Source organism: Bidens hawaiensis, unplaced genomic scaffold, assembly GCF_021521415.1.
Source record: "Bidens hawaiensis isolate Kalapana, Puna unplaced genomic scaffold, B.hawaiensis_p1.1 tig00063871_1, whole genome shotgun sequence".
NCBI classification, from domain to species: domain Eukaryota; kingdom Viridiplantae; phylum Streptophyta; class Magnoliopsida; order Asterales; family Asteraceae; genus Bidens; species Bidens hawaiensis.
This window is the reverse complement of record NW_027501432.1, coordinates 39,155-52,674: the sequence shown is the minus strand read 5'-3', so window position 1 is coordinate 52,674 and position 13,520 is coordinate 39,155. Positions and strand designations below refer to the sequence as shown.

Below are 13,520 nucleotides of genomic sequence, written 5' to 3'. Positions count from 1 at the left end.
GCCTAATTCTCTTAGACCCCACGGAAGGGAGATCCACTCTACGACCGGCAGATTTGCTCGTCTTTGGTTGGGCCGGGGGAAAACACGCTTGTGTTGACCTCACAGGGGTATCTCCCTTAGCTGGTTTGAGGGATAATGGGTTTGTAGCTGGGCAAGCAATAAAAAGGGCTGAAACGAAGAAGGTGGAGAAACATGCTAAAGCCTGCGAAGAGAACCAACATGTTTTTGTCCCTCTGGCTTTTGATACATTTGGCTCCTTGGCACCGGAAGCTATCCGTTTTCTAACCAGGGTCCAAAAGGTTGTGCATAGCAATGTGTCGACTCCAAAGGGGCAGGGGTATGTCTTTAGCAGGTTAGGGTTTGCAATTCAGAAAGGGGTGGCGGCGCAGCTTGTTGCCCGCCTACCTGCTATATTGATGTAATATCTATGTTTCATCAGTAGAAATAAAAGGTAAAATTAAACAAAAAAAAAAAAAAAAAATTGATTGAAGGAATTGGGAATGCTCCCTCCCAACGGATTTTCACTTAGAAAGCGTTTTTCAATAGATGTGAGATTGCTAATGGACCGTGGAATCTCACCTGTGAAGTTATTTTTTAGTAAATCAAGCATTCTCATCATCTGTAGAGAACTAAAAATATTTGGAACTTTCCAGACAATTTATTTCAAAATAAGTTAATTAACATCATCTAGACTTTTGGATATTTGAATTATTAAAGTTCACAAGACCTTTTTTTAGTGCGGTTTGATTCTAAAGTCTATGTCTAGACAGATTCAATTCTTGAATGGTGCGTAGTATCAATCTATCTATTTTTTCTACAATTGTTAACATTTGCAATTACATTAGATCGATTGAGCCTCCCTGGTAAGAGATATCAACCATCCTTTTGATTTTGACATTTTAGACAACCATCCATGATAAAGCCTATCATTATGGGAAAACCCTCTTAAGTCAAGTTTCAAACTTGAGACATTAAAATCTTAAGCTTTAACTATCACCCATATGCTATTGGACTAGAAGTAGAGGCGGAGCTTCCTTAGGGCCAGAACACCCCTCCCCCCCCCCCCCCCCCCCTGTTTTTTTGGGTTAGAAGCGTATATGATTCTTCAAGTAGTGTTTCTTTACTTTGACACTCTTTATTTATTGTTGGTAGAGATAGTATTTTAGATGAAAAAAGAGTGAATCTAGTGAGGTTTTTTTTTTTTTTTTTTTTTTTTTTTTTTTCTGATCGTCGGCTCAAGCTATTTTTTAATGGTGGTTGTTGAAAAAAATAGCAGGTGAAGAAGATAACATAATTCGGTAAAGGGTGTCGGACCTTTTTAAAGTGAAGTCAAGGCCCATATTTATCTTTTGTTACTTAAATCATTAACCGAAAAAATAAGTAGTTAGTTCTACTTATAGTAGTTATAATAGTGTAGTCTATGAGGCATAGCCACAAACAAAATGAAAATTTCAATATTTTAATTTAATATTAATAGTAAAGCCTTAAAAAGCTTATAATCATTCACTTCTTTATTAATTTATTAAACTTACAATAAAAATAAAAGAAGTTAGCGTTTTTTGTTCATAACTTTCGCCCTCCTTATAAGTTTGTCCAAGCTCCACCACTTACTAGGAGGTCAATTGCAATCAGAAGGGTCCAGATTCTACACGTCAATGAATTTCGTTTTAGTTAGGTAACCATGTTATGCCGATTCAGAAAATAATAAAATTATTTAAATTGTCACAAAAGCAAGCTATGCCACTAGATTGGAACTTGACAAAGTGGAACCCTAGTTCGATCCGGTTGAAGATAATCTATACTATTGAGTATTGAATGAAAAGCTACTTGTTTTATTACTTGTTACACTTACACAATACATTGATCCTCATAAATTTTTAAATATTTTTTATTATTCATTTGTTAAAAAAAAGTACCTATTTAAGAAAAAGCCTAAATTAGTTTTAAAATGTCTAGTATGTCACAAATTATAAGTACCGTCACCGGAATGCATGAACAGGAAATCAAAGAAATTTAGTCGTTTTCATGAACTCCAATAAACACACTAAACTTGATTTTAAACAATGAAGATGTAGAAACACATACATTAAAAAGATTGTTTTAATTAGATAATAATCACAATCTACTATTCTAATAAAAGAATATCATTTTGTGCCACTTGTCACTCTCTCAATCATACTCACATTTTTAAACTCATTTTGTTATTTGGATCCCATGTGGGTTATTACCTAACCCAAAATAGTCTTATTCTTATGTATATATAAAACAAGTGTGTTAATGTTTATTTACTTCTTCTTTTTATATTTTAACGTTCATGTTTATCCTTAAGTAATAAAATGAAACAATATAGCTATAGAAAAAGAACATGCCAAATGGGATTGAAGTGGTCGGAATATAGCTTTATTATTATTATTTCTTTTTTGTATTTTCAGGTACATAAAATAAAAATTAATTAAAATACTTTCTTTCTTGAAAATTTTCATTATATACATTTGACTACATTCTCATAAATTTGTTATCAACATACTAACCATTTAAATGTATTCTTTTGGTTTATTTTTTAAAGATAGAATCATGAAGCTCTTTTCTTAGCTAGCATATATATAATTAGCTTTTATTCCCTGTAATACGGAGTTGTTTTATATTATTCATTTCTAATATTAATATATTTTTTTAGATTTTAATTTTTATTTATTGTAAGGAAATTATTAATATACTTAGGATTTGATTATGAACGGGTTTCACAAATAAATGAGATGTTATAACCCGGTTTAAAAGCTATATGAGTTTAGTGAGACCCACAACCCTCTCTTTTTTAGTATTAAATTGTTTATTAATTGTAAATAGTATCTTTAAAAAACGATACTATTTTTTAGCATATCCCTATTTTATACGGAGTTGTTTTATATTATTCATTTCTAACAGGTTATTGCTGACATTCGGAACAGTGATGATCTCGGGAATTGTGTTGCGATAATCCTCCGTGCTTCCGAGCAAGCAGGCCGACATATGGGCTTTGAAGAAGGATATGAATTTGGCTCTGCGGGCCGGATTCCGGAGGAGCACGTGTTAGCCGGCAAGGATACTGCTTCTATCCTTATCGAGAAAACGAAGGAGTTTGATACTCTGAAATTTTCCCTTTCTGACTATATATCAGAACACGCAGATAAGGATGATGCCATAGGAGTTGCTGGATCTTGAAGAAGGAGAAGAAGAAGAGACTGATAGTGCCGCGGAAGACGAAAGTGTCGTCCCGTAGATACATATGTTTTCTTTATAAACTTTTCTTCCCTTCTGTAATCTCTTTTGATCAATAATAAGAAGTCTTGCTTTTCTTCCGGCGCACTTTGTTTTATGTTCCCTAATATAAGTGTCTGTCCGGAACTTCGTTTTTGTCAATAAAAGATTACAGCTTATCGGAATGAAGTGGAACTAACTAAATATTTTTCATTCGTTGGCATAAGCCTTCTCAGAAAAAGGAATTACACAATTACTGTACTATGTGGGCGCGCAGGCCGAAAATAAAAGATAACTAGGAGCACTACATGTAGCATTTCCTTAATTGTGTTGCATTCCATGTCCGAGGAATCTCAGTCCCATTTAATTTCTCCAACTTGTAGGCACCTTTGGATAGCACTTGCTTGACTTTATAAGGTCCTTCCCAAGTTGGGGCTAACTTGCCCGGAGGCTCCTGTCCGAATGCCTCGTTGTTGCGGAAGACAAAATCTCTCGCGTCGAATTCGCATACTTGGACCCGCGAGTGTAGTATTTTTGAAGCTGTCTTTTGTAATTGTGCTCGCGAATTGATTCTAATTCTCGTCTTTCCTCGAGCAAATCGAGATTCATCCGGAGTTCGTGATCGTTATCGTTGATTAACAGGACCCTCGCGGATGGGATCCCGATTTCTGCCGGAATCATAGCTTCAGTGCCATAGGTTAGGCTAAACGGCGTTTCTGAATTACTAGAGTTTTTCTGGGTGCGGAAGGCCCAAAGTACATGGGTAACTCGTCAACCCAACCGGTACGTTTAGTACCTAACCTCGCCTTAATTCCTTCCTTGATAGTTCGGTTGGTCCTTTCAACTTGACCATTTGCTTGCGGATGAGCTACAGATGTGAAAACTTGAGTTACCTGAAGTTCTTTTAGCCATTCTTGTAGTCCGCTATCAGCAAATTGGGTCCCATTGTCACTTACCAACTGTTGCGGGAGACCAAATCGGCAGATGATGAATTCCCACAGGAATTTCTTAACATTTGATGCCGTTATTGAGGCGACTGGTTTGGCTTCTACCCACTTGGTGAAGTAATCAATGGCCACTATCAGGAACTTGACTCGTCCCGGGGCTTCTGGGAAAGGTCCCATAATGTCGATAGCCCATTTCTGGAACGGCCAGGCAGATGTTACTGAAATCAGCTCGTTCTTTGGGCGCAAGGTATTTGGGGCGTGACGCTGGCAAGAATCGCACTTTCTGATTTCTTTCACGGCGTCTAAATGCATACCAGGCCAGTAATACCATGCGTTCATGATTTTTGCAACTGTCATTCTTGGACCCGCATGAAGTCCGCAAATACCTTCATGAATTTCCCGGATGAGATAATTCGCGTCTTCCGCGTCCACACAACGTAACAGCGGACCAAGAAATGATCTCCGGTACAAGATACCATCAGTCAACTGGTAATTCAGAGCTTTGTGCTTGATCTTCCGAGCCTCGACCTTTCCTGCTGGAAGTGCTCCGGAAGACAAGTAAGCTTTTATGGGTGTCATCCATGATTCGGTGCCAGTTTGAATTACCAGGACTTGATTTTGTGGGACTGATGGATGATCTAGAACTTCCACACGAATATCTTTAGCAAAATGTTCAAAATTTGTTGAAGCTAGTTTGCTAAGGGCATCCGCCGATTTGTTCTCGCTCCTCTTAATATGAACAACATTGAAGGAGTTGAACTGGCGGATCAAGGCCTTTGCTTGCGACAAATAAGAGGCCATAACATCGTTTTTGGCTTCATATGTTCCATTTATTTGTCCCGCAATTAGCATAGAGTCTACCCGCGCTTCCAAATGTGTTACCCCAAGCTTTTTTACTATCCGCAGGCCTGCCAAGAAGGCTTCATACTCCGCCTTGTTGTTGGTACTTTTGAAGTTCAACTTGATGGCGTATGTAAATTCATGTCCCTCGGGGTTGACTAGCCTTAGGCCAGCACCACATCCTTCACTGCTTGATGCTCCGTCCGTAAACAATGACCAAATTTGTCCTTGTTCCGGGGGCGCTTGGGGTTGTTGTTCAATCAAACATTCTTGTTCTTTGTGTTGCGGAACTTCTGTGACAAAGTCTGCCATGTAAGGCCCCGTTACCGATAGCCTTACTTTCGTGTTGGATATACTCATAAACGCAGTTCTAAATATCAGAGTTAATTAAAACATTCTCGGAACATTAAAAACTTTCATAAAACATTTCGTAACAATCCAAAACTTGTCTTAAACAAACAACTTGTCTTTCAAAAACAAAGTAATTAAAACATATCACGTCTTGAGCCTTCTGATGCCAGCCTCTTATTCAATGCCACGTGCCCCCTCAAGCGAGCTGCCTCATCCTACTCACCTGCGTGCATACTAAAAGTCAGCTACGCTGAGTGAGTTCTAGTTAATCATACATTATACAATACACACAAACTTATCTTCTTTCATTCATACTTTCATACTTTCTTTTGTACTAACTTGCTTTCATATCTTACGTTATAAAGAGCATTACGCCCTACATTCCTCGAGTATTATTAGGGCTCGGTACCCTCCTTCCTCGAGTATTATTAGGGCTCGGTACCCTCCTTCCTCGAGTATTATTAGGGCTCGGTACCCTCTTTCCTCGAATATTAGTAGGGTTCGGTTCCCTAGTTCTCGAATATTAGTAGGGTTCGATTCCCTCTTCGTTACCATACAACCATACATCATACCTCGAGTATTATTAGGGCTCGGTACCCTTTTCGTAACCATACAACCATACAACCATCCTTTCCTTCTTTTATTAACTTTATCACGTTCATACACATAAGCATACATATCATACTTACCTTATACATAGCGTTACAACCTGACAGTACGTGCAATATCCGAAGATCGTTCACGTACCATCAAGCAATCATTCAGACATTTCACATTATTCACATAAGGCATACACTTATCTCTTAGGATAAGCGTATTAACAACCATATTGAGTATGCACACAGCCCCGAAAACATAACACATAAATGGGGCTAGAAACTCACATGAATGCGGTTCCTTTCTCCGTTTATCGTGGTTCCTCTCTTTAACTGTGCTCTGCTAACTGTATATAGGTTACACGTATCAATACTCGTCCTATCGTATCAGATTATTTCAACTTAGTGCTAAGTTAAACTTAGGTGAAGTTAAGCTTAGGTGAAGTTAACCTCAAGCGAAGTTAACCTTAGGTGAAGTTAACCTCAGGCGAAGTTAACCTTAGGTGAAGTTATCAACAGGTGAAGTTAACCTTAGGCGAAGTTAACCTCAGGCGAAGTTAACCTTAGGTGAAGTTAACCTCAGGCGAAGTTAACCTTAGGTGAAGTTATCAACAGGTGAAGTTAACCTTAGGCGAAGTTAACCTCAGGCGAAGTTAACCTTAGGTGATGTTAACCTCAGGCGAAGTTAACCTTAGGTGAAGTTATCAACAGGTGAAGTTAACCTTAGGCGAAGTTGTCATCAAGCGAACTTAGCATATGGCGAAGTTCTCATCAGGCGAACTTAGCTGCAGGCGAGGTTACCTGCAGGCGAAGTTGCCCAGCTGCCGCCTCTGTTCAATCTTAATCCCCCACAATCATATATGTTTTAACGTGAAATTCTTGGATGCGATATTTAACCAACTCGCGATCAATCCTATGGTCGTTTTTGGATAAGGTTTGGCCCGAAAACGCATAAAGTTGGGACCTTTAAGCGTTCAAGACTATATCTTTCCATTTAATCGATTCGCACAGGTGTAAGGGTTCATTAGTTTCGTTTTAGCATCAATTTTACAACTTTACATTTCGTTTACCCCTGATCTATTCTCGTTCTAAGTTTCAAGGCTAAACGTTTATAAAAACGTAAACTTTAGGATCAAAACATACCTTTTATCCTTTCGGTTGGTCGCGTTTTGCTTGGTTATCTTGTATCTAGCTTGTATATGAGAGATCTATTGCTATTCGATGTTCGTTGGTCGTTTCACCCTCTTCCTCTCTCTCGGCCGTAAATAGTAGTAAGGAAGTGTGCGTGTGTTTTTTAGTGTGTAGAGATTAGGATGGATATAAATGAGGGTTTAGGGTTTTAGGTTGGTTTAAGAGGGTATTTATACCTCTTGAAGCCCATGGACCTAAAGCTCATTACCACTTAATCCACCTTAATTAATTCAAGTCCATGCTCTTTATTAATACTAATTAATTATTCACGCCTGATAACTAAACACAACTTTCTTTTATTAAATACGAGAATTTAGGATGTTACATGCCAGCTAGCACTTGTCCCTTGATTGCCGGTCTTGGTTTATACTCGATTGAGTATTCACCTAATTCAATGGCCCACTTTGCTAGTCGACCGGATAATTCAGGTTTACTCAACATGTTCTTGAGTTTGTACCCGGTTAACACATTTACGGGGTGACCCTGGAAATATCTGCGGAGTCGTCTGGCTGCATAGATCAGTGCTAGTACCAGCTTTTCCAACATCGAATACCTTGTTTCTGGGTCCGATAATGTTCAACTGACGTAATAAATTGGAGTTTGGACATTTTTCCTGTCCGTCAATAGGACAACCCCACAGCAATGTCGGATGCCGACAAATATAGTGTTAATGGTTCACCCGCGTGTGGAGCGGTTAACGTGGGTAATTCCATTAAACACTTCTTGACTTCTTGGAACGCTTGCTCGGCTTCCGGAGTCCATCTGAATTGTGCCTTTTTGAGGCAATTTCTCAGAGTTGAAATGAAAGGATAAGATTTAGCAGCGTGGTTTGCAAGGAACCTATTAATGCTACCAATCTCCCGTTAAGTGTTTGGACTTCTTTGAGGGATGTGGGGATGGCATGCGGGCTACTGCTTGTATCTTGTCTGGATTAGCCTTGAAACCTGTGCCTGTAACGATTACCCGAGGAACTTCCCTTCCTCCATTCCGAATGAACACTTTGCTGGATTGAGTTTCATGTTGATACTTCTAAGTGTTTCGAAAGTTTCCTCTATGTCCCTCAGCATTTGATCTTCTTCGATGCTTTTGATCACTAAATCGTCCATGTAAACTAATAAGGTTGTAAGATTTTATCTATTTGTCTTCATTACCGGACTAGTTGGACCGGAGTCGAGTAGACTGTTGGTTCGGTTCGGTAGAGTCACCACGTTTACTCTTGACTAATTAACATCGCATGTCTTATAATAAAGTTGGTATAAGATACCACCAAATATGATAATCGTGCATAAACATTAACATACTTGATTGTTGCCACTCCCCATTGTAATGCTCTTGATCAATACTATTGTATGTCTTGTCGGAAATTTGACTACTGCTTCAATCTTTCAGTCAAACGTGTGAATCATATTTATTTTTTTTCTAAATCTTCCTAGAAATTTTTTATGAGACTATAAAGGTTACTTTTGAAGATACTATACTACCTAGATTCGCGCATATTAGACAGTTTTGCAATCATGACATTGTGTGTGTGTGTGTGGGGGGGGGGGGGGGGGGGGTGGTTTCCATAAATTGTAGACTTAACCCTGAAAAGGACTCATATAGCTTTTATTTCATGTAAGTTTTCATGTACTATCGATGCCGTAGACTATGGTTCATATGCAAAAGTAGATACATGATCAACATGATAAAAATAGTGTATGTCATGGCTTTAGATGTTAAATTATTCTAATATTATCTTGATTATAAATATTACACACTTGAAAATAGCTACTTCAAGCTCTTTAACGTTCTGTTATTGAGTTTTTTTAAAGGAGGAAAAGGAAAGGAAAACTAAAGATGGTTAAAAAATGGGTGTTCTTGAGTTTTTTTTAGGATGGAAAGGAAAGGAGTATGAGGAGTTGGGAGAGATTAAATTAATGTATTTTCTCAATAAGTTATCCTCCCAAAAATGGGATGATTACTAAGGATAACTATTTTTTAACATAGTTATCCTTTCATTTCCTCTAATTTCCTTTCAACTCAAGAACACACCTAATTAAAAAAAATTTCCTTCCATTCCTTTCCCTTTCTTATCCTTCCCTCTCCTTTCCTTTTCTTTCCTTGGTTAAAAAACTCAAGAACAAGGCGTAATTGTATAACCATTTTATGCATAGCATGGTTGAAAACTTTAATAACATGTTATTGTATAAATGTGAACAAGAAATTGAACTTCTTTCTAATACAACCTTTTATACATTACATATCATATGGTTTAGTTTCAATAACATCACATACTACATATTGAAAGGTTGAATAATCATTAAGCGTCCTAATAATATTTTATCAAATTAAAGCTTATACTTTATACTTTATATTTACATCACCAGTTTCACAACAATATTTGTCCCATTTTCCTCATCTTGTTTTAGTGTAATTGGTGTGTATTAAAAAGTGAGTAAAAATAATCAAAAGAAAAAACAATCAGGATATCAAAAGGCAACATCGATCATATTATTATAATCTTCTGGATATTACCTACGTAATATCATCTCTATAACACTGATTTCTTAAACAAATGACAACATACCTATCATTGACATATTCTTCTAAATCTTTTATATAAAAAAAATATTCTATAAAATTCATTCGTGTTGGATCTTTGTGAAGCACCAAAAACATAATATATATATATATATAATATATAAAAGTACCTGCCGTCTAAGGCAAGGCAAAGCATTCATTATAATATTTGGATACAAATGTAATGAACTTAAGTGTTACATTGATTTGTTTAACATGGCTGAAGCTTTGCTTATTGCTTTTATAGTGTTAGGGGTGTGCATCATTGGCCTTGCGGGTGCGTGTATTGTGGCAAGAGTCTGCTATGACGAAGAACAACGAAAGATTCAGAAACATAAGCCTCGTGAAGACACGACGTCAAGTGATGAAAGCAACGATGAGACCCAAGAGGAAGATATGGTTGCAATTGATTGTTTGGGTCGAACTCGAAGACATAGACGAGGTGGTGGTGGTGGTGGTGGAGGCTGTGGTGGGGCTGTAGGAGGTGGTTGTGGTGGTGGCGGCGGTGGCTGTGGAGGTGGTGGTGGATGTTAGTTAATATTTAAGTAACAGATTTTCAAAATATTCTATGCACTTTTCAGTTTTCATGTATTTTAGTTACAAAAGTTGGCTGTGTACTTGGAAATAAAAAGTTCATATTTGTGAGTATTTAGAGTTTTTTTTTAAAACAAGACCAATATTAATAATTCAATACAACGGTCATATTTCTTTTCTTCCAAATTTTGGTTAAATCCAATCTTGTACAAAACTAGGTTAACCTGAGACAAGACTTACATATGATCAATTGATCTAGTGGTATGATTCTTACTCTAACATGTCTTTCCTGTTGTTTCTCATCTCAATATTAACCTCAAATCAACTAACCAAGGCATCTCAAAGGCCCTTAGCAGTGATGTGATCTCTCAAATTTTAAGCAATTTCACGTGAGAGACAAACACTAAGAACACCATAAGCTTTGTGGTCTTCACTAAACATCTTCCTATCATTATCATCATAAGCAGTCACGGGCCTAGGAACTTGACCATCAGGAGTGGTAGTCATGGAACATGTGGACCAATTTCAATGGGTCTAAGAAGTGCATAATCAAGGATTCTAATATAGTTCTTGAAACGCCATTTGAATTCTTCAAAATCATTGTCCTAACTTAGTAGCTTGGGTGGCTTAGTTGTAGTTCAAGCTTCGTTCTCAAAGATCATGTAACTCCTTACAGCCTCATTCTTAACTTCCTCATTTGCATTAGCCATGGCTTAAACAAACTCAAGATCAAACCAAATTTAAACATATTTTGCTGAAAAACTGAAGTCCAAAGTAATCGAATGACTAAGCAGCTTTTGTGAAAAATGTTTTAAGTACAAAGTAATCAAATGTGACAATAATCTAATCGAATAAGATTCTAGTCTAATCTAATGGTCTAATATAATAGAATGGTGATTAGATTAGATTGTGATTTGATTAGAATAGATTCTGAACTCGATTCGATTACTTCTGAAACTCGATTAGATTACTTAGATATTCGATTTAATTTGAGCAGACTCGATTCGATTACTTTTGAATTTGATTAGATTGCTTTGTATACTCGATTCGATCAGATTGAACTTTTGGAAAGTATGGATTGTACTTTCTAGGTACCTTTTCACCTTTTTAAGGAAGTCACATCAATCTCTTTGACATATTATGGATCTAAGAAACATTCATTTTGCACACTTTAACACCAAAATCTTGAACTTTTGACCACTTTAACAAGAAAATCACACAAACTAACACACAAATTCAAGACTTGAAGCTTGAACACTTGTACTTTTGAGATTTTAAACACCTTTTCTTCAACTTTTGGAACCCGTAACCCACAAAACACTTTAAATACCCGTCTTTAACACAAACAAGACCAAAATTCAAGGTTGTGACCCAAATCCACAACTAGTAGAGCCCGAAAGCTCTGATACCAACTGTAGGTTCTATGGACGGATCAAACAACACAACAACTAGTCTACTTGGATCAATGTCAACACTAGCTAGCGGAAATCACTAGTGAAGAACCTAGATCTCGGATCTTGTTTGGTTTGTTAATTCCGTGAGGGAAGAATAGAGAAAGGAGAGGAAGAGATTTTGTAAATAAGGATAAGGTTAAGATATATAATTGCAAACGGTTATGTTTGCATGAGAGACACAAAATAAATATAGTGTGTGTTCTCATGCACCATTCTTGTATTATTACGGCCTAATGGGCTTCACATTGCATGGCCTCGGGCCCAAACATACAAAGAAAAACAATCCGACTAGCTAACTTACATAAACGTTAATGAACGAGTAAATACAAAAGACTAATGATAAAATGGGCCTTACAATTGGAATCGAGATATAATCTTTCCTTATTTTGAAGCTTTCCTATGCTTTCAGGAATAATGCCTGTGAAGTTGTTTAGTTGTAGGGTCATTTCAGTTAGGCTAAACAAATTGCCTATGGATGAAGGGAGACTGCCTGAGATATAATTCCTGAAAGCCCAATGAAATTCAGTTTAGATGTGAAGTTCCCAAATGATTTTGGTAACGCCCCTGTTAATCCGCTTTTGCCAAGTGCCAGAGTCTCTAAATTGCTACAATTGGACAAAGAATCAAATAGATTCTTGCAATCCATTTCAAAATTATTGTTACCATGACCCAAACACTGAAGTTTTTGTAGTTTTCCAAGATCAGTCTTTATTTCCCCCTTGAAATCATTTGTACCAGCGTCAAATATTTCTAACCTTGAACAATTTGATATCGAGGGCGGAAGGAATCCATTATAGTTATTACAATCTATTTCTAGTATTCGAAGATGAGGTAGGTTTAAACATAAGTTTGTGGGTGGAGTGCCTTGAAGCTGATTTAGTGCATTATCTAAAAATTCTAACCTTGAAAGGTTAAAAGAAGATGATGGAAACACTCCGAAGAGGCCATTTTCTCTTAGGCCTAATTCTCTTAGTTCCTTCAATTGATTGAAGGAATTGGGAATGCTCCCTCCCAATGGATTTTCACTTAGAAAGAGATTTTCAAGAGATGTGAGATTGCTAATGGACCGTGGAATCCCACCTATGAAGTTATTTTTTTGTAAATCTAACACTCTCATCATCTGTAGTGAACTAAAAATATCTGGAACTTTCCCATACAATTTATTTGAAAATAAGTTAATGAACCATAGTTTTGAGCAACTTGATATGTTAGCTGGGATTTCTCCGGTGAAAAAGTTGTTTGGAAGGGAAAGCTTTGTAATCGTGATAAACAACTTATTTCAGGTGGAATATTTCCATAAAACTGGTTGTCATTTAAAATGATGGACCTAAGGAAGCTAAGGTTTCCAAGAAAAGGAGACAAAGTACCTACTAAATCCTCGCCTGTTAAATTCAAGCTCGTGACTCTTTGGTTTCGGCGATTGCATGTAACTCCACGCCACATGCAAAAAGGAAGAGAATCATTCCACGATCTGAAAACATGGTGAGGATCATCTAAAATCCTCGATTTGATTTTCGATAATGCAACATGATCCACAGGAAGATTCGAACCAGATGCAACAACATTCATTTGTAAAAGAATAGGAATGAACATGACTACTTTTAAGAAGAATGAGGAGCACATAATTAAATCACTAGTGTTCAAGATTTTTGGAGCTTGAATATGTGATTCTGAGTGAAAGAAACTACTGAGCTTGAATATGTGATTCTGAGTGAAAGAAACTACTTGTAGGAAGCTATCTATTTATTTCATATCAAAATCATATTATTATTTTTTTAAGAAAAAAAATTCATATTTTCCATTTTTGGACA

General features: G+C 36.9%; 1 protein-coding gene across 1 annotated transcript; it reads right to left on the bottom strand.

Annotated features, from left to right (window-relative positions):
* Positions 1-12,178: 12,178 nt before the first annotated feature.
* On the bottom strand, positions 12,179-13,278 carry LOC143604082 (uncharacterized). Its single transcript, XM_077080671.1, has 2 exons — positions 13,077-13,278; positions 12,179-12,789 (listed from the first exon to the last, which is right to left on the bottom strand). The coding sequence occupies exons 1-2, from the start codon at positions 13,276-13,278 to the stop codon at positions 12,179-12,181; spliced, it is 813 nt and encodes a 270-aa protein (XP_076936786.1).
* Between the last annotated feature and the right edge of the window lie 242 nt (positions 13,279-13,520).

What these genes read in the sequence shown, in the direction of transcription:
- LOC143604082 (XM_077080671.1), bottom strand. Translation starts at nt 13,278, where the DNA reads ATGAATGTTGTTGCATCTGGTTCGAATCTTCCTGTGGATCATGTTGCA. An exon ending in AACAGGCGAGGATTTAGTAG is followed by an intron (nt 12,790 to 13,076) that starts GTACTTTGTCTC and finishes ATAACTTCATAG; the next exon opens with GTGGGATTCCACGGTCCATT.